At 42.8% G+C, this 26,808-nt stretch overlaps 1 protein-coding gene across 1 annotated transcript; it reads right to left on the reverse strand.

Moving 5' to 3' along the window:
- Nucleotides 1-919: 919 nt before the first annotated feature.
- On the reverse strand, nucleotides 920-21,502 carry MECR (mitochondrial trans-2-enoyl-CoA reductase). The gene is made up of 10 exons (XM_033157988.1): nucleotides 21,322-21,502; nucleotides 11,320-11,417; nucleotides 10,031-10,162; nucleotides 9,137-9,280; nucleotides 8,057-8,159; nucleotides 5,418-5,520; nucleotides 4,773-4,846; nucleotides 3,379-3,439; nucleotides 3,058-3,130; nucleotides 920-2,183 (listed from the first exon to the last, which is right to left on the reverse strand). The coding sequence occupies exons 1-10, from the start codon at nucleotides 21,474-21,476 to the stop codon at nucleotides 2,020-2,022; spliced, it is 1,107 nt and encodes a 368-aa protein (XP_033013879.1). The 5' UTR covers nucleotides 21,477-21,502; the 3' UTR covers nucleotides 920-2,019.
- Nucleotides 21,503-26,808: the final 5,306 nt, after the last annotated feature.

A 26,808-nucleotide genomic window follows, 5' to 3' on the forward strand; every position in this document is an offset into this window, starting at 1 on the left:
TATATACTAATGGGGTCTGGACTGGCAGTAACTGACCAGGAATGAGATTTTGGGGTTGTATTGGATAGCTCAACGGAAACGTGGGGCAGCTGTGGAAAGTAGCAAATTCCATGTTAGGGATAATTAGGAAAAGCAAACTGCCGTTATCAAAATCTATGTGAGACTACACTTGGAATACTGTGTAGAGCTGAGCTTTCCAAACTTTTCATATTGGTGACATACTTTTTAGACATGCATCATTTTGTGACATAGTCATTCATTTTTAGTAGCAAAACGGAGGTTAAACTAACCCCTTCCTAGGCCCGGGAGGAGCACAGGGAGTGTTCACATGACACGCCTACACACTGCAGCCGACACACTAACGTACTGTATTGAGACACAGAGTTTGGAAAGCTCTGGTGTAGAGTTTTGGTCACTGCAAAAAAGAAAATCAAGATATTGTAGAGCTGGAAAGGGGTGATCAAAATGATCCCTAAAAACAACCCATTTGAAACCCCAAATTCTTCAAGTTTGTGGTATCACCAACACTGAGAAAATCAATTCAAACTCTAAAATTAAAAGAAATATTGACTGATTTTGCCAGGGCAAAATTTCTCTCTGGGCTTAAAACATTTCTATTGTTTTATCTCCAATCTCGGTGGGTCTGATATACTTTCTCATCATAATTAGTCCATGCACTGATAACTTTCATCAAAGCCCAGCACAGCCGTTCTCATTTTATGGTTATGTGTGTGCGTGCTAATGCATATAAACATACAAGCTTCTACACTGCCCAAGTCTAATGTGTGAAAGCACCATATAAGCTATTAAAGCAACACCATGAAATACCCTAGAGGCTGATATAGCAACACTACGTGACTGAACAGCTTCAAGAGTGCCATAGCCTATTACTAAGCTCCAGCAAAAATCTCATCACTGATCAGAGCTAGAGAATTTTATTGGAAACGAAAATCATTGGCATTTCAACGGTCATTACACGGTTCTGCAAGAACAGGTTTGCAATCAAATACAATTTGCCTTCATTTCAGTTACAACAGTCTTGATATAAATAACCAATTTTAAACTAGTATTTCTATGCGTTATATACAGATTAGGAAGATGACACTTGAGGACTGCAGGCTGCATCTGCCACATCAACACTCTCAGAAAGTAACCTGCAAAGTAGTAACTCCAGGGGAAAAGACTTGGTAGGCTGGATACAGCTCATGTTGCCCATCGCTAATGGACCAACAATGTGAATTACAACGCACTAGACATTAAGAGGGCTAGTAGGCAAGCCTCACTTTTCCTGAAGTCTTGACCAGATCTGTCTTCCCATATAAAACTTTACGCCACTAATGTACAATCACTTTCATGCCTGACTTTGAATGGTGGGGGCACATTGCTACTCAAGGCAAGGACAAACACAGGAAGTGTTACAAGTGGAAAAGAAACAAAAGAAAGATCTGTAGAAAACAGACAGGTTTTGCTGTCCATAATTCAAAAGCTGTTCTCCATCCAAAGAAAGCCAAATACCTCCTAATTATGCAGTAGTACCTTATCCTAGAAAATGCAATCAATCTGCAGAATTAGAGCCGAAGTGCAGAGAAAAGCCAGCAAAAAGTGTGCTATAGGAGGACTCATCTCCAGGGTCACAAAAAGCAGTGCCATGAGGCTGCTTGATCACATGCTCTGGCAGTAGGCACTCTGAATTTGAGCACACAGCAGCTTTTGTACAATCCCTTCACTGAAAATCTGGATCAGGGTACACTGAGGGAAAGTCTCCCTAGGTTCATCCTCCACCCCACCTTCTGCCATGAAACCATGTTTCCTAGTCATATAGAAACAAGAGCTTTGATCTCCCACCACCACTATTACTAGATCGTCTGGGCCATTTGCCCTCCACAGTTCCCCCTCTGCCAAGCTGCAGGGCATGGGGCTGTGAAAAAGTTCAGTTTTCTAGTCCTGGGAGCCCTCAGACCAGCTGGGGCTGACCTCCATCTGAACAGGCTGTGTACAAATTTTCCCATCAGACCAGCTTCACATAACGAGGATCTGTTTAGCTGATACATAGGGCTTCATGGAAGACTCCACAGCAGCTTGGTAGTCTATCAGTGGGACTTCTTGGCAGGCTGGAGCTGTGAGCTGACCCTTACGAATGAGATCACATAGATCTTCAATCATTCCTCTCAGTTTCTCTTTGTCTGTATACAGGAAACAAAGCAGAGTACATATTAAATGTTCTCAAAAACAACTGAGCTTACACTGAATAAGTCCTGGCATGAGAATGAATAAGGCAATGATGCTAATAAATCTACTGCTACTAATAAGCAGATTTTGATTGTTTAGAAGTAGGGAAGTCAAAAGTGACACCAACAACACATGGATGTTGTTCAGGGCAGAGATACTGAAATTCCAACTTGAGCTGGAGGCCTAATGCATCTGAATACCAGTCGCTGGAGACCACGGAAGGGGAGAGGGCCCTTGCATTCGGATCCTGCTTGCAAGTTCCATAGGCATCTGTTTTGCCACTGGGAGAAAATGATGCTGGACTAGATGGGCCATGGGGCTGATCCAGCAGGCTCTTCTTACGTTCTGTTCTAACACAGTTCAAGGTACCTCTTTTGTGGGCTGGGTAGGACAGGAGTGGTTTCTTTTGTTGTTTAAACTAGAGCTTGATGTTCAGCAATTGGAGTCAGGTGCAGAGCAATGGCCTGTGAGGTGGGCTAAGATGCCAAAGAGCAGCTCAGGGGGCAGAGTGAATTATCTACAGCATACTACTGGTATAACATGCAACTACACATTTACATTCATTTTACTACAGATCAGAGATTCCAACACTAAAACTGGACAGCAGAGATGCACAGAAACCAGCTCGAAGTCAGCTAATGCCTCTGACGATAAGGGGTTCTCCAGGGTCTCAGGCAGAGTTCTCTCCTACTGCTTCTATCCCTTTTTTTCTGACTGGAGATTCCAGGGATGCACGGCACATGCTCTCTCATCACTATACGGGACCACACATCAGCTTGCTCTTTTCTTCCAAACCCTATTTCACCATTGCACATTACCATCACTTACTCTGTGCATTGTCCCGCTTCCACTGGGTCATCCAAAAGCCACGAAGTTTCACATCCTTAAAGATCAGTGCACTCTGCAGAAAAAAGCAGAGGGATTATGAAAGCCCTGCAATATAGTTTCTTTTGGAGGACATTTTGGAGCGTATCATGACCTGGCATGAGAATGGTTTTGCCCCATAGATGCGAAGAATTTGGCACTCTCCCAAGGAAAGAGATGACTCATTGCAAGGAGAAATGCAACAGGAATAAGCTATTGCCCCTTAACAAATGGAAACGTGCAGGAAAAAATTAAGTAAACCACAGAAATCTCATGGCTACTCACCACAGGGGCTGTTATAGGCTGCTTTGACATTCCACCATAGGTAACCATGGTCCCTTTGTGCCTATAGGAAGAGTTAGCAGTGAGATTAGAAGATTAAATGGTTGGGCTTTTCCATTTCCAGACAACAGGCGTATCCTCTTACTTCGGCACTCAAGTCTACTTTGTTGACCAGCTTCTCTCAACTCCTGGATATCTGGCTAATTTTACCAGGATTAATTTGTAAGCAACACAGCCCAATAGTTCACAGTAAACAGTACTGCACAAATACCAGAATGCCATTCCTTTTCCTGAGAAAAATGTCTTAAAATTTAGATCAAGCAAAATATTGGGAAGGTGAGTTAGGGTACAAAAGTGCATAGGGGCCCTTTCAGAGCACCCTGCTGGATCAGGCCAAAGGCTCACCTAGTCCAGCATCCTGCTCTTCTCACAGTGGCCAACCAGATGTCCATGGGAAGCCTGCAAACAGAACCTGAGCACAGCAGCACTCTCCTCACCTGTGATTTCCTGCAACTGGCATTCAGAATCCACCCTGTCTATTGCCTAAAGTCTATGACTAAGAGAGATCTGTTCCTTTTCAGAAAGAACATCTGTAGGTTTGTGGCCCTGGGCAATTGTCTGCCTTAAAATAATAGGGTGGCTCCTGGCAGTGCATCTGCCGAACCTGGCAGGCCTTCAAGGTAATTTCAAGCGGCTACACTAAATTATGGAACGCAAGCCAGCTTTGATCAATAAAGCCCCAAACTAGTGGGGTCCCAATTAGGATACCAACACCCTTCCTGTGTCCAATCATGATGACAGCTAAGTTTGCTCAAGAGTAGGTTTCAGTCCTTCCATGATCTGTGTTCGAACGGCTACTGGGCATAGGAATCTCTCATGGAAGATATAGAACTTCATTCCCTTGGAACATGAAACTCAAGCATGCTCAAGATTCAGCTTATTATTATTAGCTCAACAAGTAAGGTATTCTATGTCTTTTAATGCATCTTTATTTCTCTTTTAAATGTTACCCATGCTGAACCTCTGTGATAATGATAAATATAACTACAATTAAGAGAGCTGGGAGCTGGAATCTCATATCCTTGTGAAAATTCTTTTCTTTTTTTTTACATTACGTTAGGAATAAAGACTTTCAATTCACCCACAATCTTGTTTCTTCAAGAAATATGAGTGCACACACCCAAGAGAGGATTTTGTAAATCTGCACTGTGAACTAGAGGATTCCAGCCACAAGCAATACTATTTAAATACATTTATTTAAATATTTATCCCAGAGCAGTTCACAATGCAAATATTTAAAATGTTTAAAATATGAAATATACAAGCAGTTAAAAACAGTAAGACAAAGGCATTTAGTAAACACTTAAAATGCACCCTCAACAAATAGTTGAACTTACTGCAGGTGACGCAGCAACTCAGTGGCACTTTTCCCTCCAACGCCATTCAAAGCTAATATGGGCCTAGGGATTTTCTGGAGAACAAGAGATTGCACAGAAAATAAGCTCCTTCTTTTACTGCCTCCCCCCTCACTGCATGTGTTTGCTGCTTTAGCTTAAAGATGTCAACCTTTCAGAACGGATTCTCACAAAGAGACACATACACCTGATCCTGACTCATTTTGTGTCATTCAATACAACTATAATCAAGGCTCCTATGAGCTGGAATCTTTTATCTCTATGATGCAACTGAGTTGAATTTTTGAAAAGATTCATGGTTTGGCCCATAATACGAGGAGGCAGCTTCTGGGCAGACAGGAGGAGAAACAGAAAGGAATGCAGAAAATCTGACTTCAGTTTTAAGTTGAATAATTGCAACTGAGGCTGTATGGTTTTTGTTGTGGTGTCAGTCCTAGGCCATCTCTGCCTTGCCACTCAGATTTTCGTCTTTGTTCATATTTCATTATCTTCCACTCTACCACCACCAAACACTCTGTCTTCTCTGTCTGCTTTGTTTCATTTAATATCAACCAGTAGTGATTGACTGTGGCAACCCTGTTTCCCTTTGCTATCTCTGTCCCCCAGAAATCTGGTTTTCACTTATACCTTAAACAGCTCTTTTACTTCCGGTTTTCTCAGCATCTCCTCTGTGATGACATGGTCTGCTCCAAGGGACTTCAGTCTGTCTACAAGCTCCTGGAGATTGGGTCTGGGAAGGAAGGACAAATGAAAAAGGAATCTAGTTAATGTTAAGACCCGCTGTTCACCATGCCACGCTACACAGTAGGGAAGGAGAACATCTTCTTGAACTCGCCATCATGTGAACCCAAGTCCTCATTTAGTGAGAAAAGGAAGAGCTTCTGCTGTTCTTCCTGCAGTCAGTCACTGAAGCAGCTTCAGAATACATTGCTGAGGGAAACACTTGCCAATAGCTCAGACACCTAAGTAGATTATAATCCAGAAACCATAGTGTGGGAGCCATCAGCCATGCCACTTCCATTTCTCTACTCTTCTCCAAAATAAATCCCTTTTAATCAGACATCCACATGCCCACTTTTCATTGACTAGACACAAGGGAGGGTTTGGAAGAAATGTAGTCAATTAAATGCTTCTTTAGCATAAATAGTAAAATATTAATAATGATAATAATAAAATCCTATGCTGGGAATCCGGATGACTACACTGTTGTCGTTCAGATAGCAGCTCTCAAGCTCATTGCTCTCGATAAATCTGGCAACCTTCTCTGTTATCGAGCTGTTCTGGTCAGCTAGAAATGAAAACAATTTGGCTTCACAAGAGCGGCCCGGGATGGCAGATAGGAGCGGCGTGATGGTCTCATCCCTCAGATCTTTATATAGGGGGCAGGACAAGAGTATGTGTGACACAGTCTCTACATAGCCGGATCCACAGGGGCATAGCCGGATCTCGAGAGGAATTTTTTGGTATCTACCTTCAAGAACAGCTGAGGGTAACATATTTAGTCTGGCCAGTGTAAAGGCCCGCCTAAATTTTGGATGGTTAGGTTGGACAAGTATGGTGCCCGAGATTCGAAGTGGGAGGGGGGCAGATAGTTATTTTATTGATAACCATATTTGTTGTATTTTTTAGAGACCAACTGAGTTTGTTCTTGGTATGAGCTTTCGTGTGCATGCACACTTCTTCAGATCTGAAGAAGTGTGCATGCACACGAAAGCTCATACCAAGAACAAACTCAGTTGGTCTCTAAGGTGCTACTGGAAAGAATTTTTGATTTTGTTTTGACTATGGCAGACCAACACGGCTACCCACCTGTAACTGTTGTATTTTTGTTGGTGTTTGTCTTTTGGATGCTATGGCCAGTCGGCTACGCAAATAAAGTTTGAATTTGAATTTAAACGCTTCTTTAAATAATAATAGGTTAGTGTAACACTGCATGTGAAACAGTGAAGAGGTGGGAAAGCTTGGAAGAGGTGAAGCAGATGTATAAAATGATGCCTAGTGTACAGTTAGTGGCTAAGGAGTTCTTCTTCTTCTTTCATCTAACTCATTGGGAGCATCCAATGAAGTTGCATGGTGGGAGATTCAGAACAGGGAAGAGGAAATATTGTAATAGTTAAACTATGGAACCCGATACCATAAGGTGTACTGATGGCAGCTAATTTCAACAGCTTTTGAAAGGGATTAGGCAAAATCATGGAAGATAAAACATGACAGATACATACAACCTCCAGTATCAGAATACTAGTTGTGGAGAATACTAGTGGGAGTACGCTATTGTGCTCATGTCCTGTTTGTGGCTTTCCATAGACATCTGGCTAGCTATTGTGAGAAGAGAACACTTCCCTTGGATTAGATGGGCCTGACTGCCCTGATCCAGAAAGGCTGTTCTTACATTCTTGGGGTAGGGCATATATTTTGCCCTCTCCTCAGGCTGCATTAACCACACTGAAGGACAAAGATAACTGATACTTAAACTGTGACTGTCTTTTGCCCCCAGAGAGGATAACAGCAATTTCTGAGTAGTGGGTTGAGGATAAATATTTCAATGGGGGGGGGAGCACAGATGGGAAAGGTTATGATTCCCCTCTTCTATTTTTAAAATTATTATTATGTTACATTTAAATCCCACCTTTTTCTCCAAGGAGCACAAGGTGGCATATATCGTTCTCTCCCTCTCCACTTCATCAACACAACCACTCTGTGACACAGATTAGGCTGAGAAACAGTCATAGAAAAGTCATAGAATCATAGAGGTGGAAGGGACCCTGAGGATCATAAAGTCCAACCCCCTGCAATGGGGATTGAAGCCCCAGCCTTGGCGTTATCAGCACCATGCTTTAACGAACTGAGCCATCCTGACTGGCCCAAGGTCACTTAGTTAGCTTCATGGCTGAGTGGGGATTTGAACCCTGGCCTCCTAGGTCCTAGTCCAACATACTAAACATGACACCACTCCAGTTAAACACCCCCTCCAAAACAGTCTCTGTGGCAGTTTTAAAAGTTTTCTTTTCTTTAAGAAATTGTGGAACTCTTAATTTACACCTGGTTTTGTCTGTACCTGCTGAAAGTTATGCTACACTACATTATGATCATGTTGCAGGACTGTCATGCATTTACCTGCTTAACTCTAACTTTGGGAATTGCTACCAAGAGAATATCCTCTCCTGCTAAGCCAAAACAAGCAGCAACTAGGGGAGCTGTTTGGGCGAAAGTAAAATAGAAAAGTTTTAAGATATGCAGAATGAGCAGTTTCACTGTACACTCACCTATCTCTGACCACATTTATTGTTTTGAATCCCTTGGCTGCTGCGATCTGGATGACGGCCTGCCCCACTCCACTATTGGCTGCATTTTGGATGACTGAATCTCCTGCAGACAAACAGATGCATCTCTGTTTAAGATTCCCTTTCATTTCCTTTGGTGGAGTTTGCTAATTTTCATTCTTGTCTGTTACAGAATATAAAACACAAGAGCAACCCTGCTGGGTCAGACCAAATGCTTCTCTAGTCCATCATTCTGCTCACAGTGGTCTATGGGAAGCCCACAAGCAGGACATAAATGCAACAGATTCTGAGAAGCCACAATCCATGTTGTTCTTAGTAGGAACCCATCACCCCCTAATTTGAAGGGTTAGCTCCAGAAATGATAAAATGGTTGACCATTGCTAAAATCTTGCTATTTCCATCAGCAGCTATAGATTTTGGTATAAATGTCTGTGCTAAATCACCTCCGGTTGAAAGTAAATGAAACAAAACAGAGAATACAGAGTGTTTGGTGGAGGAGGAGGAAGGGATGATAATGAAATATGAATGAAGACAAAAATCTGAGTGGCAAGGCAGAGGTGGCCTAGGAATGAAAGCATGACAAGAACTATACAGCCTCAGTTACAACTATTCCACTGCCCGAGTTTCACTCTTCCCCCTCCTTGTTTCTGGCCACATAAAGTCACTTGGGGAAAAAATTCATCTTATGCTGTTTCTTGAACAGGGTCAGACTTGAACTTTGGAAATTCTCCCAGGGGATGAAATTCATGATGAAGGAGCAATAATTGAGAATACCTGTCTACATGATTATGCTATCCAGACTAAATGGTAATTAAGATGAGCAAGGCAAGTTAGAGTTCTTTTGCTCATCCCTCACCTCTATTCCTCCCTGCATCCTTGCTAGAGAGTCTAGTGATACATCTTATAACTCAAGTACAGACCCGCTGGATTATAACAAAGGGCCAGTGGTTTCACAAATGGCCAACCAGATGCCTCTGTGTAGCCCAAAAGTAGGGCATGATGTCCAGCTGGTAAAGTTGCTCATGATGTACAAATACTACAAAGCACGTTGTCAGTACACACCTGGCTTCAAGACCTCAAAGTCCAACAACATCCGATAAGCTGTGCAGGGGTTGACACTTAAAGTGGCAGCGCAAGTTAATGGGATGTCAGCAGGAATTTTCAGCAGGGTCTCCTCACCAAATATTGCCTCTGTTCGCCATGTTCCTGATTTGAGGGATAAAAGAAAAAAAGTCCATTTTGGGCAAAGAGTGCAGCTAGAAACAAGCAGCTTAAGTTAGAAGCTTTCAGTTCAAGAAATAGGTCAAAAATTATGAATAGCTCAATTCCTGCAAGCTAGTGGTTTCAAAATGTTTACTGACATGCCTAAGAGCAAAGAAGAAAATAAATTGAGTTTTTGCCTGTTGCTGGGTCACAAATATTTTCTTGGAAGAACATCAGGGCTGTTCTTTTTTCAGGCCTAAGTAGGTATGATAAGAGAACTGCTTGGACCTCCTGATTTTCTGTTGTTGTTTAAGAGGTAAACATAATATGGGTATCTATGAAGCAGGCAATGACCATTGCAGTGCACAACTTTTAAAACTAAAAACCCCCCTATTTTATTAATCCCTGACCTCAGAAGTTTCTCTTTGTCCCATGGGGAGAAAATACAAGCACTACTGCTGAAGGTCACATAATTAATTTTTGGCTATCCACCAAATGCTGCAAACTCTGCCCACTTAGGCATAAATTGTAAGTTGATTGATGAAAGGAGGTGGGTGCTACTGTATCTTCATCAGAGATTTTCAAGTGCGTGTCTTTGTAGATGCACAGCAAAAGAGGGCATCTTTCTTTAAACTGGGGAATCAGACTATCAGACAGGTTATGGCACTTGATGAATATGTTTCCTTTCTCTTATCTAGTTGCAGAGCCATTTTTTTCTTAGTTAATTGTGTAAAAAAAGTTATTCAAGCTCACCAAGTCCTGCATCAGCTGGGATAACCAAATCACCTGGCTTCAGAGAAGTCACACGACTCCCAGCTTCAATCACTTGTCCAACTCCTTCATTCCCACCAACCGCAGGCAAGCCAGGCAGAGTAGCATACGTCCCTGCAAGATGACAACTATACCATAAAACATCCAAGCAGTTATTGGGAATAAGCCAAAATTCAGACTTGCTTCATTTTTTCTTCATATTCAGAAACAAGATGCCAGCATGTGACAGGCATATGAGCATTTGTTACTTATGATTGAAACACCCATTATAGACCATCTTTCAATCAAAATAGTTTCCAAGGTGGTTAACAATGAACATAAACTAAAAGACAATTTAAGTAAATGAAAAGTGGTAAATCTGTTGCAGCAGCAGTTGGAACACTCACTCTCTGACTCTGTGAATGAAGTTGCATCCTTCTCCCAGGTCCCTAGTTCAGGGATGAGGTTCCAGCTGCCTCCCAGCTGTTGTTGGTTTCTTTAACTTCCATCAGTCCCATTCAGCATTGCCAGTGGTCAGGAATGATGGAAGTTGTAGTCCAATGTTTGGAGGGCGTGGAGGGTGTGGGGTTTACAGGTTTTGCACACCTGCTTTGGGTGTTCTGGCACCTTCATATCCTCCATGCACTCCTAAACACAACACATAGGGGACCTTCATCCCATGCCAGAGGCACAAGGACCAATTCCTCCACTGTCATTTTAATTTGTTGCTGCTGAACCGGGAGCGGAAGCTGAAACAACTGAATGGCAATCGCTACCTTCTAGAACATGCTACTGCCTAAACCAGTCAGAGCCAATCTGGGAGGGAGAATGTTGGGAGAGAGTCTGCAAAGTTGAGAGGTAAGGAGAACATCTCTTCCTGCTACTTCTTGCTTTCGCTCTTCAGTATTAAGTGGATAGCATCACTATTGTAAAGCACATATGAATATTTATGCACTTTATGGAGCTTTGCTGCTTATATGTATTTGGTGACCAAATCATTCCAAGTATTTAGACAACATTAATAACTTGCATGGCACACAGTGACAGACGTGGCCCTTAGAAAACATTGTTTTCACAGATGGAAAGGAATTCAACCTGACTCAAATGGAGTGTGTGTGTGTGTGCACACATGTGCAGAAGGAAAGTTGGCCATGTAACCCCTGTGGTATATTCCACAGGGTATATCATTAAATTCAGACAATCTATTTTGCCTTATTACCATCTGACAGCATTATATGAAGAAATGATACGGGGAGCAAGAATGAAACTGCTTGCATGCAAGCCAAGGTTACCTTGAATCATATTGATGTCAGATGGATTGATAGGGGCTGCAATCATTTTCACATTGACTCCAGAATCCCCCAGCTCTGCCAGATCTATCTCCTTTAGGCTAGAAGCAAAGGCAGACAAAAATGCAATATTATGCTTAAGGCTCTTTCTCACCCATGTGATTCTTAAGCATTTTGATGGAGTTTAATCTGTCTTTAAAGTATTCATCCATCAGGTCCAAGCTTTCATCCAAAAGAGAACTTGTTTAAGTACAATTCAAACCTTCTGTTAGCATCCTTCTGCAGGAGCAGTTGTGAACCCTTTGTGGGTTCCTAACCAACCAGTTGAGAAAGTTTTATACATGACCAATGGGTATCATTCATTAACTGAGATTCTCTGAAAACTGAGTGATTTTCCCAACCTGTTGCATTCTAGTATTTTCTGTATTCTATTTTATCTTATGTCATTTGTTTCTGTTTAAAATGCATTTGCAGCACCACCCTGTAACACTAGCAAAGCACTATCAGGGCTTTTTAGGATACTGTGTTAATTCGGGGATGGGGAACAGGATCTGGCTGGCAGGCTAAATCACGAGCTCACACATCCTTGGAGGGCCATTTTGACAGGTGGACACAGCTACCCACTCATCAATCTGGTGGCATCACCATGATGTCAGGTGATCCATTTTTCTTTGAGCTCAAGTTGTGCTGCAAAGGAAGATACCAGCCAATCCAAACAGAGCTTGAAGTCAATGCAGATCAGCTGATTGATGCTGTCTTCAAGCTCCACTTCTGGCTGAGATTGGTGCCACTTGGGAGCTCCAATTCAGAGCTACTGAGTGGAATCAATTCCAGCAGGGCTTGCATTTGGCACCAAGTTTAAAAGGCACCACTCGCCAAGGAACAATCAGGAACATATTTTAAGCAGAGAGTGGCGGGGAGAAGCAGCATCTTTAATGAATGGGACTTACTTCTGAGTAAAGCTCTCGCCCATAAGTCTAGGATTTGACAGATTTTTAATGGGGGGAAATAGTGTTATGTCAAGTGCTATATGAAGTCAATGTTGTAATTCCAGCAGACTTGTTAGAAGCAGTGTCTCTGAAGCACTAAATTTTTTTTTATTTATATATATATAATTTTTATTATTTTTACACTAAAATACTACAATAATCCTTAACAAACATTTTCATATATTTTCCATTTGGCTACCAAGCCGTGACTTCCGTCAGTCCCTTCAAGTGGTTTTCTAAATTTTAACTTAATATTATACTTCTTTAATCAACCATTGCTTACATTTTCAAAAAAAAAGAATTTCCCTTACTTTACTATCCTACTTACAATAATAGTTCTACACATTCACTACAAAACTTCTTGAAATCCTATTAACGTATTCAAATGTAAATTGTCTTTCAAATAGTTCGTAAACTTTAACTAGTCTTTGATGAATTTCTGGTCCCGCTGCTCTCGGATTCTTCCCGTTAGTTTGTCCATTTCTGCGTATTCAGTCAATTTCACTGTCCATTCCTCTTTCGTCGGTAATTCTTCTTGTTTCCATTTTTGTGCTAGAAGAATTCTAGCTGCCGCCATTGCGTATTGGAAAAGTCTGATGTCCTTTTTTTCAATGTCTGTACCTACAATACCTAACAAAAATGCTTCGGGTTTCTTAACAAAATTATATCTCAACATTTTTCTTAACTCATGATATATCATATCCCAATACACTCTCACCTTTTTACAATCCCACCACATGTGAAAAAAGGTACCGACATTTTGTTTACATTTCCAACACTTATTGTCTGACTTATACATCTTAGCTAGTTTAACTGGGGTAATATGCCATCTATACATCATTTTCAATAAATTTTCTTTTATTGACGTACATGCCGTAAATTTCATTCCTTCCCTCCAGAGTTTTTCCCAGTCTTCTAGCATAATGTTGTGTCCAATATCTTTTGCCCAATGAATCATCACCGATTTCACTTCTTCATCTTTTAAGTTCCATTCCAACAGCATTTTGTACATCTTAGCAAGTACTTTAAAGTCATTATTAAGTACTTCAACTTCAAACTTTGATTTTGTCTCGCTAAATCCCGTCTTTTTCATATCGCTTTTAAACATTTCATTAATTTGATGGTACTGCAACCAATTATTAACATGTTCTTTCACTTCCTCATATGGTTTTAATTTCCATTTGTTACCTTCTTTTTTGAGCAGTGTCTCATAAGTTATCCATTTCTGACTCATATTTGTCTTTTTCAAACTAATTATTTCAATTGGGGATAACCACCATGGTGTTTTCCTTTCCAACAAGTTTTTGTATCTGTCCCATACTTCATAGAGTGACTTCCGGAAAATGTGGTTTCCAAAACTTCTATGTACCTTTATCTTTTCTTGCCAAAGGTATGCGTGCCATCCGAATCTGTTATCATGTCCTTCCAGGTCTAAAAGATCTGGTTTCTTCAAATTTATCCATTCCTTTATCCAACATAGACAAGCTGCTTCATAGTATAGCTCTCTGAAGCACTAAATTGCTATGGTGAGGAAGCAACCAACATCCTTCTAAAGAATGCACATGGAAGATCTAAAATGTGCTACATGGCATTAGTGGGATCCCTGCACTGGTTTTGGTCACCATATACCCTTTGCAAAAGAAACCTTGACTTCCAGCTGCTTGGACACGGTAGGCAGCCAAATTAATTCACTGCATCTCCACTGAAGCACCTGCCCAACACACTAGATTCCTGAACTGAAGAATGACACACAAACAGGCAAACCTATATCCCAATGTATTGGTCCATCATCTGATCTGTCAGCAATTCTGTTGCTACCCCAGAGAGCAGAGTGGAAAAGTTCAATACTTTTGCCTTCAAAAGAGACCAAAGCATATCAGTAATTAAAGTTAGATTCAACAACACGATAATGAAAATTAGTTTCAGCAAATAAGGGACTTCCCTAAAGGCTTTGAAGTGTTATAAAAACCCATCAGCAATAAGTTTGTCTATATTTAGATTTCTTAACCCTGCTTTCCTGCCCTAGGGCTTTCAAAGCAGCTCACAGTAAGAACATCACACAATAGCAAAACACAGCAAAAATGACACTACCACATTACAAATCACAAACCAGACTAAGACAATTTGAAAAGGCAGCCACATCACACCAAGATCATCCACCTACAAAGTCATAAAATACATGATAAAAAAACACACAAAAATGCTTGAAAAGACAATTTAGAAAGCAGGTTGAATCTCAAAAGCTAGAACAGGGTGATGAACCTGTAGCTCTCCAGATGCTGTTGGACTCCCAACTTCTATCATCCCCAGCCAACATGGCCAATGGTCATAAGATGATGGAAGCTGTAACGCAACAACATCAGGAGAACTGCATATTATAAATGTAACACTTGAAATAGACAGCAGAAGATGCAAATGTTCAAAAGATTTTAGCACTTGGACATTAGCATTATTTGACCATGCAGAGGAGAATCTCTGAAAATATGTGTTGAACCTCTGTGTAAACAGAGAATGAAAAAAAACCCTGTTCATTCACCCCAAGTCGTTTGTGCTCCTTGGTGGGTACTTCTGGGCATGGTTTCCAAGCTTGAACTCTCACAATCACTCCATTTAAAACAAAACAAAACAAAACAAAACAAAACAAAACAAAACAAAACAAAACAAAACAAAACAGGAGTAGCCCCTATTTACTGGTGCCTGCCCTTGGTAAAACACTTTGGGATTTTGCCTTTTGCAGAAAATCCATTGAGTGAAATGAGACAGTTCAAAGAAAGCATGCATAAGATCACAAGTGAGACACTGCTTCCCATTTTTACCAAAGGCTACAATCCTATGCATACTTTTGAGTTAACATTTCAGGCACCAAGTGTTCATTCTAATAAACAGACTTACATTTTTAAAAATGTTATGGTCGGTTTACTAACACACATTGCTTTGAAGCCAATGCAGGACAGGCTACTGCAGAGTAAATCAATATAGCCTACAGCAGAACGTTGTCCAGGCTGTTTTTATTTTGCTGTTCAGTTGTTTAGAAAGGCATTTTATTGTTGCCACTGTAAGGTTGCTATCAGTGCAAAAGGCAGGAAATTATTCTTAATAAAAATAAACTGTGGGGAGGTCAGAAGTTCTGAAGTTGCAATATAATAAACCACTAGGGTGTGAATATATCTGTTACATCTCTCAATGACGGTCAATGTAGAGGGTCCCATATACAGCGTAGGGACAGGGCACACTCCAAACTATGAGCCCTTAATCATAACAAATAGTATATACATTTAGTTAATGTTGCCACATAAGATCATAGGGATCAGATTCTGAAAAACACATTTTTAGGTTGTAAAATACGGTAATTTCCTTTCACAGCAGCGTTTGGTACATCTTACACACAGGGTGAAATGTTTGCCACAGCGTTATCCATCACTGATGGATTTAGCACTGATAATTGTTCAATCTTTTTCCACAAAGATACAAGCCACACACAGCTGGAGCTGTTGGAATTAAAATAGGTTTGGCTGTTTTAATAAACCTGTTCCAGCCGTTTCCTCTGAAAGCATGACAACTCTTTTCAGAGGCTTTCTGATCCTAGTGTTCTAAAACAACTGATCACAAACACAATTGCTCATTTGCAGCCATTAATGTCATGGGGAATTTGTGTATAGACTCTAAGTACAAATATCAAGGCCCTTGTTCAAGTCGCAAGTAGCATCTGTGCTGCAGTTAGGGAGGCTTTATAGCTTAGCTCAGTTTGGAATTATTGCTCATGTGTTTGGACTTAACTGAAACAGAGTAATCCATCATCCACATGACTCAAGTGGTTACATTCTGTTTGCCTCTGCAGCTATGTGCTGTAGTAAAATTCATAGTGTATTTTACCTGCATGATATTTAATCTCTTTCCTCCCACAAAGAGCCAGCTTCATTTTCCCTTTGTTGCAGATTCATGCACAAACTTTCCTCTCAACTGTTGTCACACACTTGGGGTGGCCTTGCCCCACCCCCTTTTTAAAAAGTGGGTGAGCACCACAGCAATGTTTTGTTAGCGTAGTAATTGCTCAGAGGCACTGCAATAGCTCACCTTCACCTGGAGACTTGTTCATTCTATATAAAGCAAAAATTCCTTTAGGATTTTCTAATTTTTAGCTCCCCAGGTTTGCATAGGGACTGAGACACAGCAACTTCCTATCTGCCCTCAAACAGGGGGTGGGGAGAGGAAGACCTGGGATTTATATTAGTGGTAAGATTGATAAAAGTGATTTATAGGAGTGGTTTTTTGGCAGCAGCACTCTACATTTAGCACATGGGTAGGGTACACAGAGACACCCTTGAGGGTAAAGACTTTGCTTACTCTGTCACACAGTGGTGTGGTGGTGGGGGGACTGTGGGGGAGTGTAGCTCTAAGACTTTTTCCCTCCAGGAAAGGAGAGATAGCATCATCCCCCTGAGCACCAAAGTAACTGATGGATCCTCCTTGCTTGTCACCTCTTGATGCATCCTATCATAGAATCCAAATCAGAGTTGGAAGGCACCCTGAGGGTCATCTAGTCCAATACCCTATAGAACCAACAAACAGCAAAATCCAGTAAAAAAACAAAACACAAAAACAGCAGCTGCATTAAATAAAAATAAGAGGGGCAGGAATCACCCACTGAATGCCCTAAATAGAACATGAAACACAGTTTGATGGGGGGTCTTAAATATAAAGGACAGGTGCCAAACTGCTATCTGGGGGCATGTATTCAACACTAAGAGTGCCAACACAGAAGAAGCCCTACCCCTGGACACCACTCTTCTAACTTCTGAAAGTTAGGGCACCTAAACCTCAGAATATGATTTTAAGGAACAGGAAGATTCTTCTGGGAGGCCAGCTTTCAGCATGTCAGGAGGGTACATCTGTTGTTCATCTGGTCATAGAACTCCAGGATTAACTGAAAAGAAAGCTTACTGTACTCCTTCATTTGCAGACTCCTATCTTAGCTTCCACTTCTCTGCACGCTAGAACGTAACAGAGGAAGGAAGGGTTTACATATTACCCAATATTCTCTGTATCTCTGCACACAGAGAAGACACACAGTAACATCCCTGTCAGGACAAATTAGGAGCTGGGTGGTGCTGGTGGTATAAAAACCCCTTCTGCACCACAACAGTACAGTTGGGAACTGACGTGAGCAGTCTGCATCTTTTAAAAAAGTAATTTTAAAAAGTAGGCAAATGGGGGGGGCACTGCATACATCCCACAGGCTTGCCACCCCTGCTTTTAAAAGGAAAAGAAATAACATTATGTGATGCTATCATAGCACAGTCCTCTGTAAACCACAAGATAGCACTGTGACAGGTACACATGGTTCTTTCACGGACCAAGAAGTGACTTCTCAGGCCACTATTTCTTAGTGACTAAAGGCATGTGGTTAATAATATATTTATCTTATGAGATGCCAGATGTGCAGCTAGTGTAGCTGGTGCTGAAAAAAAAAGGAACAGTAAAATCCAGTAGAGAAGACGGTTTAGTCTGAGCCCTTGATCTCAACATTTCTGAACAGACCAGATTTTTTTTTTAAAAAAATTATAGCTCCCTTGAAAAATTGATGTTCTAATGGAAATGCTGACAGACCATTAATTACTACATTGCCAGCAAAGTATGGCAGGAACCTAATCATCCAAATTTGCTCAAATTTATTATGCCATTCAGCTGAATAATAGTCACTCGCTTCAACTGATCAAGTAAATTGTGTAAGAAATCCATTGCTTAATCTACAAGATGCTGGGCAGGGAATTTTATGGCCAATTGTCATATTTGATTTCCTTTCAGGACAGAAATTAAATAACACAGTGGAACTTTCAAGAAGTAACATGAGAATCAGGGGAAGAGAGTGCAGAATCAATTTACCATAACTAAACAGGGACAAGTATCCTTCGCAGCACATTCCAAAGTTTTTATATCAACATTGCAAGACCCCCCCAACAACTGTCTCCAGCCTCTCTCATAGCCTCTGCTGACACCATTTTCCCCCCACCTATTGTCCCACATAGATATATAGCCTTCTTCATCCCCAGTCAGACCACTAATAATCTCTTCCTGCAGGTTGCCCATGATGACAATCCAAGTTGCACCCTAGGCCCCTCAGATTATCAGCCATGTTTCCTCCTCTTGGATTTACATGTGGGAGGTAAGGTACCTTCCTGCTAGGCATCTAGAATGCTTGCATACCAAGCAAATGTACCTCTTAAAGTTTATTTCTATTCACTTTAACTGTCCAGTAGCCCAACATGACATAAGTCATAGTACTGATACCCTTCACTCAATCTTCCCCTGCCCCTTGTGGGCCAAATTTGACATGTTGGTGAGGTCATTCGCCTGTCAATCACCTGATGACTCCCTGTGGGGACTAGATTGCACCGCTGATCCCTGTACAAGGTAGGCTTGAAGTAGGCTTAAAGCAATTAGGCCCCTGACAACCTTCGAAAACCTCATCCTAACAACAAAGGGACACGGCAGAGGGATGGTATCCGCAATATACAAAATACTACTCCAAAATCCCACAAACTCCCTAGACACAATAAAAAAATAATGGGAGGATGACATAGGCTATGAGATTAACCCCACTCAATGGACCAGAATGTGGTCTAAACCCCCCTTTAAATCCGTATCAAAGACCCATCAGTGTCAAGCCTGCTTCTTTGCTGGTCTATGACCGTAATAAAGTTTATTATTATTATTATTAAGCCTGCTTCTTGTGTGATCAAATTATCCATGTTGAACTCAGCTGTGCAGCCAATGAAGCCTTGTGATGTCTGAATATTTTAAAACATACTTTAGTTGTAATCAAAACACATAAATATTCAAAGCAAAGATTCATGATCTGATTCAAAAAACTATTTATGCTACATTTTGGAACCTGAAGCCATTACAACTTAAACAGAAGTTAAAATCCACATTTCCAGATAACTAAAGAAATTTGGCAGTTTATTTTTTTTACGACTGGATCTAGAATTTCAAACTATACTATAATCTTGTAAGAAAATCTGAAATTCAAAACTCCGGATCAAATTAGAAATGAGCTATCATTAGAGCAGAATCAGAAGTTCCTCTTTAGATCTACGATTTTGTGTGTTTGGACCAAGCTCTCTCTGCCACAAAGTCTAACTTGCTATTTTAGAAGCAAAAACATGCATTCCGAACAACAAGAGAGCTCGCACTCAAAATCAGATGCATTCGTCTCACTACGATTATCCTCAAAGGATTTAAAATTCTACAGTTAGCTGGACATTTGACTTTTTAATCCCACCTAAAAAGTTGTAGGCTTGATTATCTCTGCCTTCCTGCAAAGTTAGAAGGAAGAAATGTCACTCCATTGAGTATTATATCTGACACAAGGCAGACTTAATGTCAGACCTACTTAACACAAACATTACCTGCTTGAGTACTTGGAAGATTTCAGTAGTTGACTAATCATTTATATAGGCCAAAACACACACAAAAAACCACCAGAATAAAACTTGAACTTTAAATAGTCACTGCGACTGTATCTGCTGGGTTTTTTTTGCCATATATGGCATGGCAAACATATCCTCATGTCCAGCAGAGGAGTGCTGTGCCCAGTTCCCAAAAGGATGTTATCTCCAAAGCTACTATATTCAATGTCCCTTCAACAAAAATGAAAAAAATGTTTGCAGCAATCTAGTAAAAGATGCTCAATAATGAGGTTCTAGGACCAGAATGTAAAATCTTACCATAAGCTACTTAAGGTTGTTTCAATTATTTCACTATTAAAATGTTTTGAACATACTATCACTGAGAGCAGATGCCCAGCAGCTGAGAACTACTCTGCAATATCTGTCAGTTGGAGTATTTTTATTAAAGATTTCTTGATTTACAAAAGTATGTGCAATGTCTCTCTCATATTTTTTACATGTATCCTTTTTACAAATCAGTTTCATTTGTTGAGACATTGGGAAGAAAAAGGGGGAAAGAGGTGGACAGGGGTGGGAGGATGGCTGGGGGTGGGAATATCTGTCAGTTGGGGTCTTTAGCTTACCATTTCAGAAATAGCAATCCATGGTGGGCAAATATGCAACTGCAAAGCATGGAAAGAAACTTCCACACACATGTCCTCATCATGAGAACAGAAGTATTTGGGGATACCTCTGAACTGTTTTACTTCTGTCACTCTTCAGGAAATAGAGCCAATGTGAATACAAGGCAACAGTTGTGACCATGCAGTAACTTCCGGGCCTCTTGGAAGTCCTTTGAAATCTTGACCAAGCTTTGCAAGTTTAACACTGCCACAAAGGCAGACACTTACCCGAAAGAAGGAGAAACCAAGGCTAGGTCACCAATTACCAGGTCCTATATCCCAGGCCATTACATCTTAGAGAAGGTCAAATAAAAAGAGCGGGGCAGCGGGGCAGCAAGGAGGAAAGGAAAATTCCTAAGTACACAGAGGCCAGTTCCAATGCACACACAAAACCAGAACAAAAGCTTAACTTCTGAAATCGCATTTTATTTTTATGCCAACCATCTCCAATCATGTAATGATTACAGGTGATGAAATACTATGCACCTACACGCAGGAGGAGCTCTAGCTTTGAATAAACTTAACACACTAGGAGGACAGCCCAAGCATGTAATCTCTCTCTTCCCCTACGACTTAAATATTCTCTTTCTCCACCCCCCGTTTTCCTGCCTCCCTTCGCCCTGGTGCTTCTTGCCATCATGCCATGTCATGCCATACCTACGTGAAAGGCAGAAATTCAACAGATGCAGCCTCCCCCAGCCCGGGCGATGCACTGGTACGGTAGTTGTTTTCCGCGCCACCAGCGCGGAAAACGCCACCAGTCTGCAAACCCAGAACGCCCTGAGCTATATAACGCAGCCCCCGCTAACCCTACGGAACACAGTGGGTTTTTTTTCACTTCCAAGCAGACATCTATAGCGCCGTTGGGCTGTGTGGACGTGGCTTCCCCCACCGCACCTGCCCAAAGCGGACGCCCGGCCCAGCCCAAACATTTCCCTCCCTTACTTTAGGACCTGAGCCGGCTCCCCATGCTGCTCGTAGACCAGCCCGCGAGGCCGCGCCCGGGCAGCCGACGCCGACAGAGCGCGGAGGCCAGCGCTCAACAGAGGCCGTAACGGCCGAGCGCGGCTCCCTCGCGCCGCCACAGCCGTTAAACCCATAGCAACCGTTTCCGCTTGTGGCGCGCGGCGATGACGACAGCTCTAGCGTTTCTCGCCGGGCTGTATCGACGCGCGTCATCGCCGCGCCTCCCTTTCTCGCCACTCACGCGGAGTGGGAGGAGCCTCCCTTTCTCTGGGCGGAGTGACACGTGACCGGCAGAGGCGCCGGTGCCCGCGTGGTTTTTTATTTCAAGGGTGGGGAAATGGCGGTGTGGGACCTGACCTGCGATCGAATGAGGGTTTGGGTGGTGGGGTGGGGTGGAGAAAGAATGCTTGTACCACCTCGAGCTCCTTGGAGAAAGAGGTGGGATATTAAATGCAGTAACTGAATAGAAAAAATGCACCCCCCCAATTAAAATCTTACTCAGCAAGCCTGCGACTTAAGCACATTTAACGTATGTGGATTCAGCTTTATGTGCTTGCCAAAAGAAAGAAAGAAAAATTGAAAGGTGGTGGGCGACTGAGACAAAAATAATTTGGTTTAATCCTGCCCAGCATTGAACCCAATGTGTTTTACTGTATGCAACTTTGGCTTCAGGTGCGATTCCGGAAACATAACCCATGTGTAAGTTTCAGGCTTACTGTATACTGAGCCACTTGGGCCTCGGGCTTGCCCCTGAGCCCCTTGGGCTTTCCGATCAGAAGGTTGGCAGTTTGAATCCGCACAATGGGGTGAGCTCCTGTTGCTCTGTTCCAGCTCCTGCCTACCTAACAGTTCGAAAGCATGCCGGTGCAAGTAGATAAATAGGTACTGCTGTGGTGGGAAGGTAAACAGTGTTTCTGTGCGCTCTGGCTTCTGTCACGGTGTTCCATTGTGCCAGAAGCAGTTTAGTTGTGCTGGCCACATGACCTGGAAAGCTGTCTGCGGACAAACGCCGGCTCCCTTGGCCTGAAAGTGAGATGAGTGCTGCAACCCCATAGTCGCCTTTGACTGGACTTAACCGTCCAGGGGTCCTTTACCTTTACCTCCTTACCTTGGTTCTCGAATGGCTTAGTTGACGAACAAATTGGCCCCCAAATGCAAAAACCCAGAAGTAAGTGTTCCAGTTTTCGAACATTTTCCGGAAGCCAAATGTCTGATGCGGCTTCCGCTTGAGTGCAGGAAGCTCCTGCAGCCAATTGGAAGCCGCACCTTGGTTTTTGAATGGTTTTGGGAGTCGAATGGACTTCCGGAACGGATTAAGTTCGAGAACCAAGGTACCACTATAGTCTGGGCTGGCCCCCCCACGAGGCATGGTGAGAAGACTGCCTCAGGTGGCAGGATCCATGGGAGGGGGCGTGGATTAACTAAAGATTAACTGACAACATGACGTGAGACACATTAAAAATGATAACAAGCAGCCTCAAAAATACCATGTTTTCCACTTTACGTTTACAATCCTATGCACGCTTACTTGGAAGCAAGTCCTCTTGATGGGAGTGAGACTTATTTCTGAGTAAACAGTACAGGATCGAGATTGTGGGCATGGGAAATTCACTCCCTCACACACATTGGAGGATGCATATTGGAAAGGAACAGTTTAGCCTCCCCACATGCCACCTTCCCCATGACAATTCTGTTCCCATTAGCAATCCTAACAGTTGTTTTGTGGGGAGGGGAGAGTATGGTTTACATGGGGAAGGTGGCATGCAGGGATGGCCCTGCCATCCTACTCACCACAATCACATCCTTCCCATTTCACAAAACAGATCTTTAGCAGGCTACGCAGGCAGAGGACAGCAGCATGTGAACTTGGAGGAGGCAGCAAAAATCAGCGGCAGGGAGAAGTGAATGAGACAGGTGGCTTGAGATCCTGCCTCAAAAGAGTGATGTGTAGCATATGTGATGCCCATATGTACTCTAGTATCTGGAGCCTTTCCTAGTTTTATAACCCCTTCAATATTTAAGCATCCATAGTGTCCCACTTTCAAGCTATTCATGAGGATGCTGAATTGCAATTGACCCATGAGTGACTGCTCTCTTGAATCCCATTTTATACTTCTTTCGAGTTTAACATTGATCTATTCTAGGTGGTCACAAATTAGTTTTATGGCTCATTCTCTGATCTCATTCAGGTTTTAAAAAACATGCTAAAGTAGCCTATTATTCTGCGGGTATTCCATCCTACTGCTCCCCTTGTTCCTTCCCCAGCCCGCAACTAGACCTATATTTTACACCAGGAGTGGCAGTATATTTCAGGGCCCTGATCCTACTTATTCATGCTCGAGCCCAAAGCATTCCACGCCTTCACGTGACTAAGTGCTGCTGGATCGGCTCCAGTTGTACCAAAGAAGTTGAGTTATTACTGTGGTTACAATCTTTTACTTGGTAATTTCCTGACTTATTTGAAAAAAATGAAACATTAATGCCCTCTTTTCCTTCTAATGCAGGCTCATAAACACGTCATTTTCATAATGCTCCTAAATCTACTGCATGTAAATGCGCTGCCTTCTTTGGGCCAAATGAGAGCCATTAGCGGAACACTTAGCACCCTGCCATCCAAAGGGGGGGGGGAAAGACAAAGGACAAGAAATCACTTCTTCCTTTTTTGCAGGAATCCAGTTTGCATTTCAGCGTACAATAGAAAAGTGGTGCAGCGTAGGAGGAGGAGTGCAGTATTTATTTGAAATAGGACACTTGGCAATCAGTTTAAAAGGCAATGGCTCACAATTCATTTCAGTATATTGTGTGGAATTCTATTCCTTGGAGACTAGTCCACTGGGGCGAGTGGAGCACAGTCTTATCAACCCCAGTCTGCCCTCAGCCAGTCGCTGCTTTTGTATTTGCAACCTGTCTGGGGGATGGCATGGACTGTCGGGCTTCAGTCCTTGGTCTCCGAAGAAGTTCAGAAAAGGGCAACTGAAATGATCAACGGGATGGAGTGGCTCCCCTATGAGGAAAGGTTGCAGCATTTGGGGCTGGTATAGTGGTATAGCATGGTGTAGTGGTTAAGAGCGGTGAACTCATAATCTGGTGGACCAGGTTCGCGTCTCCACTCCTCCACATGCAGCTGCTGGGTGACCTGGGGCTAGTCACACTTCTTTGAAGTCTCTCAGCCCCACTCACCTCACAGAGTGTTTGTTGTGGGGGAGGAAGGGAAAGGAGATTGTTAGCCGCTTTGAGACTCCTTAAAGGGAGTGAAAGGTGTGGTATCAAGTCCAAACTCCCCCCTCCCCTCCTCTTCTTCTTAATTTATGGGAAAAGCAAGTAAGAAGTGACATGATAGAAGACTATAAAAATTACGCACGGCATAGAGAAAGTGGATAGATAAGAGTTAATATCGTTAGTATCAGCAACAACAGCAAAAACTCCCAACAAAACGTCCCTCAAAATACCCCAGTCCTTGCTGGCCAGCAGCAGTTCTTATAGGGCCTGTCATCCTGGGCCAGGTAGAGAGAGGCAGGAACGAGGCCCTCAGGCACTCAAGCAGGGTAGTCCTGGGCGGCCTTAAGCCCTGAGGTGCCCTACTATGTGCAAACAGCCTCTTTTTACTCATTGTAATGAACAAGCACTCAGGACGCATGGCAGAATGTTTGCCTGTTTGAGCGGGAACTTTTGTTAGGCCTCAGAGCTCAGCTGCACCTTCCCAATTTCTCACCACTGTCTTTGCTTCCTTGGTATTAAGAGCAGCTCCTCCAGGGGAGGCTGCTCTATTAAGAGCGAATGTGGCATTGCCCCACCAACCTCAATATGTATGCTGGGAATTCCAGAAGATGCAACTTGAGGCACCTGACAGCCTTTTCCATAATCTAACCCCTGGCTATGCTGACAGGAGCTGATGGGACCCTATAACACCTGGAGGCTCACAGGTTCTCCATCCCTGTGTTGGTCGGTCAGACTCAACTTGGGGAGACCCAGGTTCGAATCTGTAAAGCTCACGGTGTGACCTAGAGCCGGTCAGTACCTCTTAAGCCTAAGCTACTTCACAGGGTTCCTGTGATGACCCACATATGGGGAAGAGCTGTAGCTCAGTGGCACCGCATCTGCCTTGCATGCAGAAGGTCCTGAGTTCAATCCCTGGCATCTCCAGGTAGGACTGGGAAGGGACTCTCGCCTAAAACCTTGGAGGGCTACTGCCAGTCAGTGTGGGCAATACTGAGCTAAAGGTAAAGGTAAAGGCACCCATGACCATTAGGTCCAGTCGCGAGCAACTCTGGGGTTGTGGTGCTCATCTCGCTTTACTGGCCGAGGGAGCCAGCATACAGCTTCTGGGTCATGTGGGCAGCATGACTAAGCCGCTTCTGGTGAACCAGAGCAGCGCACGGAAATGCCGTTTACCTTCCCGTTGGAGCGGTACCTATTTATCTACTTGCACTTTGATGTGCTTTCGAACTGCTGGGTTGGCAGGAGAATACTGAGCTAGATAGGCCAATAAGAAGAGCCTGCTGGATTTGGCCAATGGCTCATCTAGTCCAGGATGCTGATCTTCCAGTGGCCTACCAAATGCCTTTGGGAAACCAGCGAGCAGAACATGAGCCCAAGAGCACTCTTGCTTCCCGTGGTTTCCTGCAACTTGTATTCTGAAGCATTGCTGCCTCCAACTGTGGAGGTTGTGCAGAGGCACCATGGCTAGTAGCCATTGTTAGCCCTCTCCTCCATGATTCAGCAAGGCAGCTTGCTTCGTTCCTCTGCTCCTTTGAGCTCCTAGGAGGAAAGGCAGAACAGGCTCAGGCTGTGCCGAAAAGCACCCTGTCTCCAGAGTTATCACCAAGCCAGTGATCTAGAGTTTTCTTGCCTGCAAGTGACAAATTATACCATGTAAATCCAGAAATGGGTCAGGGAAACAACCTGTTGGTATGTTAAATGCATCTGAGGTTTTTTTATTATAAAAAAAATAAAATAAACAAAAGTGTTTTGAGAGCTCTATATTAGCTTCTCAAAGGTTAATTAACAATTTGAATTGTAAATCCAAATCCCTCTGGTTCTGTTCGGCATTCAACAGCAACACAATTCCTTTCAATGGTACAAGCTTGCAGAGGACTCAGCCAGTTTCTTACCAAGCAGCGGCTCCTCTGCCAAGCATGGCTCAGAGATCTAACGCTCAGCTCCCTCTGCTCGCCAGAGATAAGTTCGCTGCCTGTTTGGTGCTTAAACGTATCTCCTGACCTCTAAGGAAGGTTTCATGCTGGAAGCTCTACAAAGAGACAGTGTTTTGCAGTTTATTTTTCCAGAGTCTTCTTTTAAAAAGTTTTTTTTTTAAAAAAACAAAACAAGTTTGGATGGTGGTACTATTGTTAGGGAAAAATTCCAGCCACCACCTTCCCCCACCGCGCAGCCTCCTCACGGGACTCCCGCGCTGCCAAATGCGGGACCTGGAAGCCTCTTTCTTCTCTTTGCCCCCCCCGACGATGA

Source organism: Lacerta agilis, chromosome 8 (genome assembly GCF_009819535.1).
Source record: "Lacerta agilis isolate rLacAgi1 chromosome 8, rLacAgi1.pri, whole genome shotgun sequence".
Classification (NCBI taxonomy): Eukaryota; Metazoa; Chordata; class Lepidosauria; order Squamata; family Lacertidae; genus Lacerta; species Lacerta agilis.

Coding starts and splice junctions, on each gene's coding strand:
- MECR (XM_033157988.1), bottom strand. CDS start 21,476: ATGGGTTTAACGGCTGTGGCGGCGCGAGGGAGCCGCGCTCGGCCGTTA. Junction 11,418..21,321: donor GAGCCGGCTCAGGTCCTAAA/GTAAGGGAGGGA, acceptor CTTTGCTTCTAG/CCTAAAGGAGATAGATCTGG. Junction 10,163..11,319: donor TGACATCAATATGATTCAAG/GTAACCTTGGCT, acceptor GTCATCTTGCAG/GGACGTATGCTACTCTGCCT.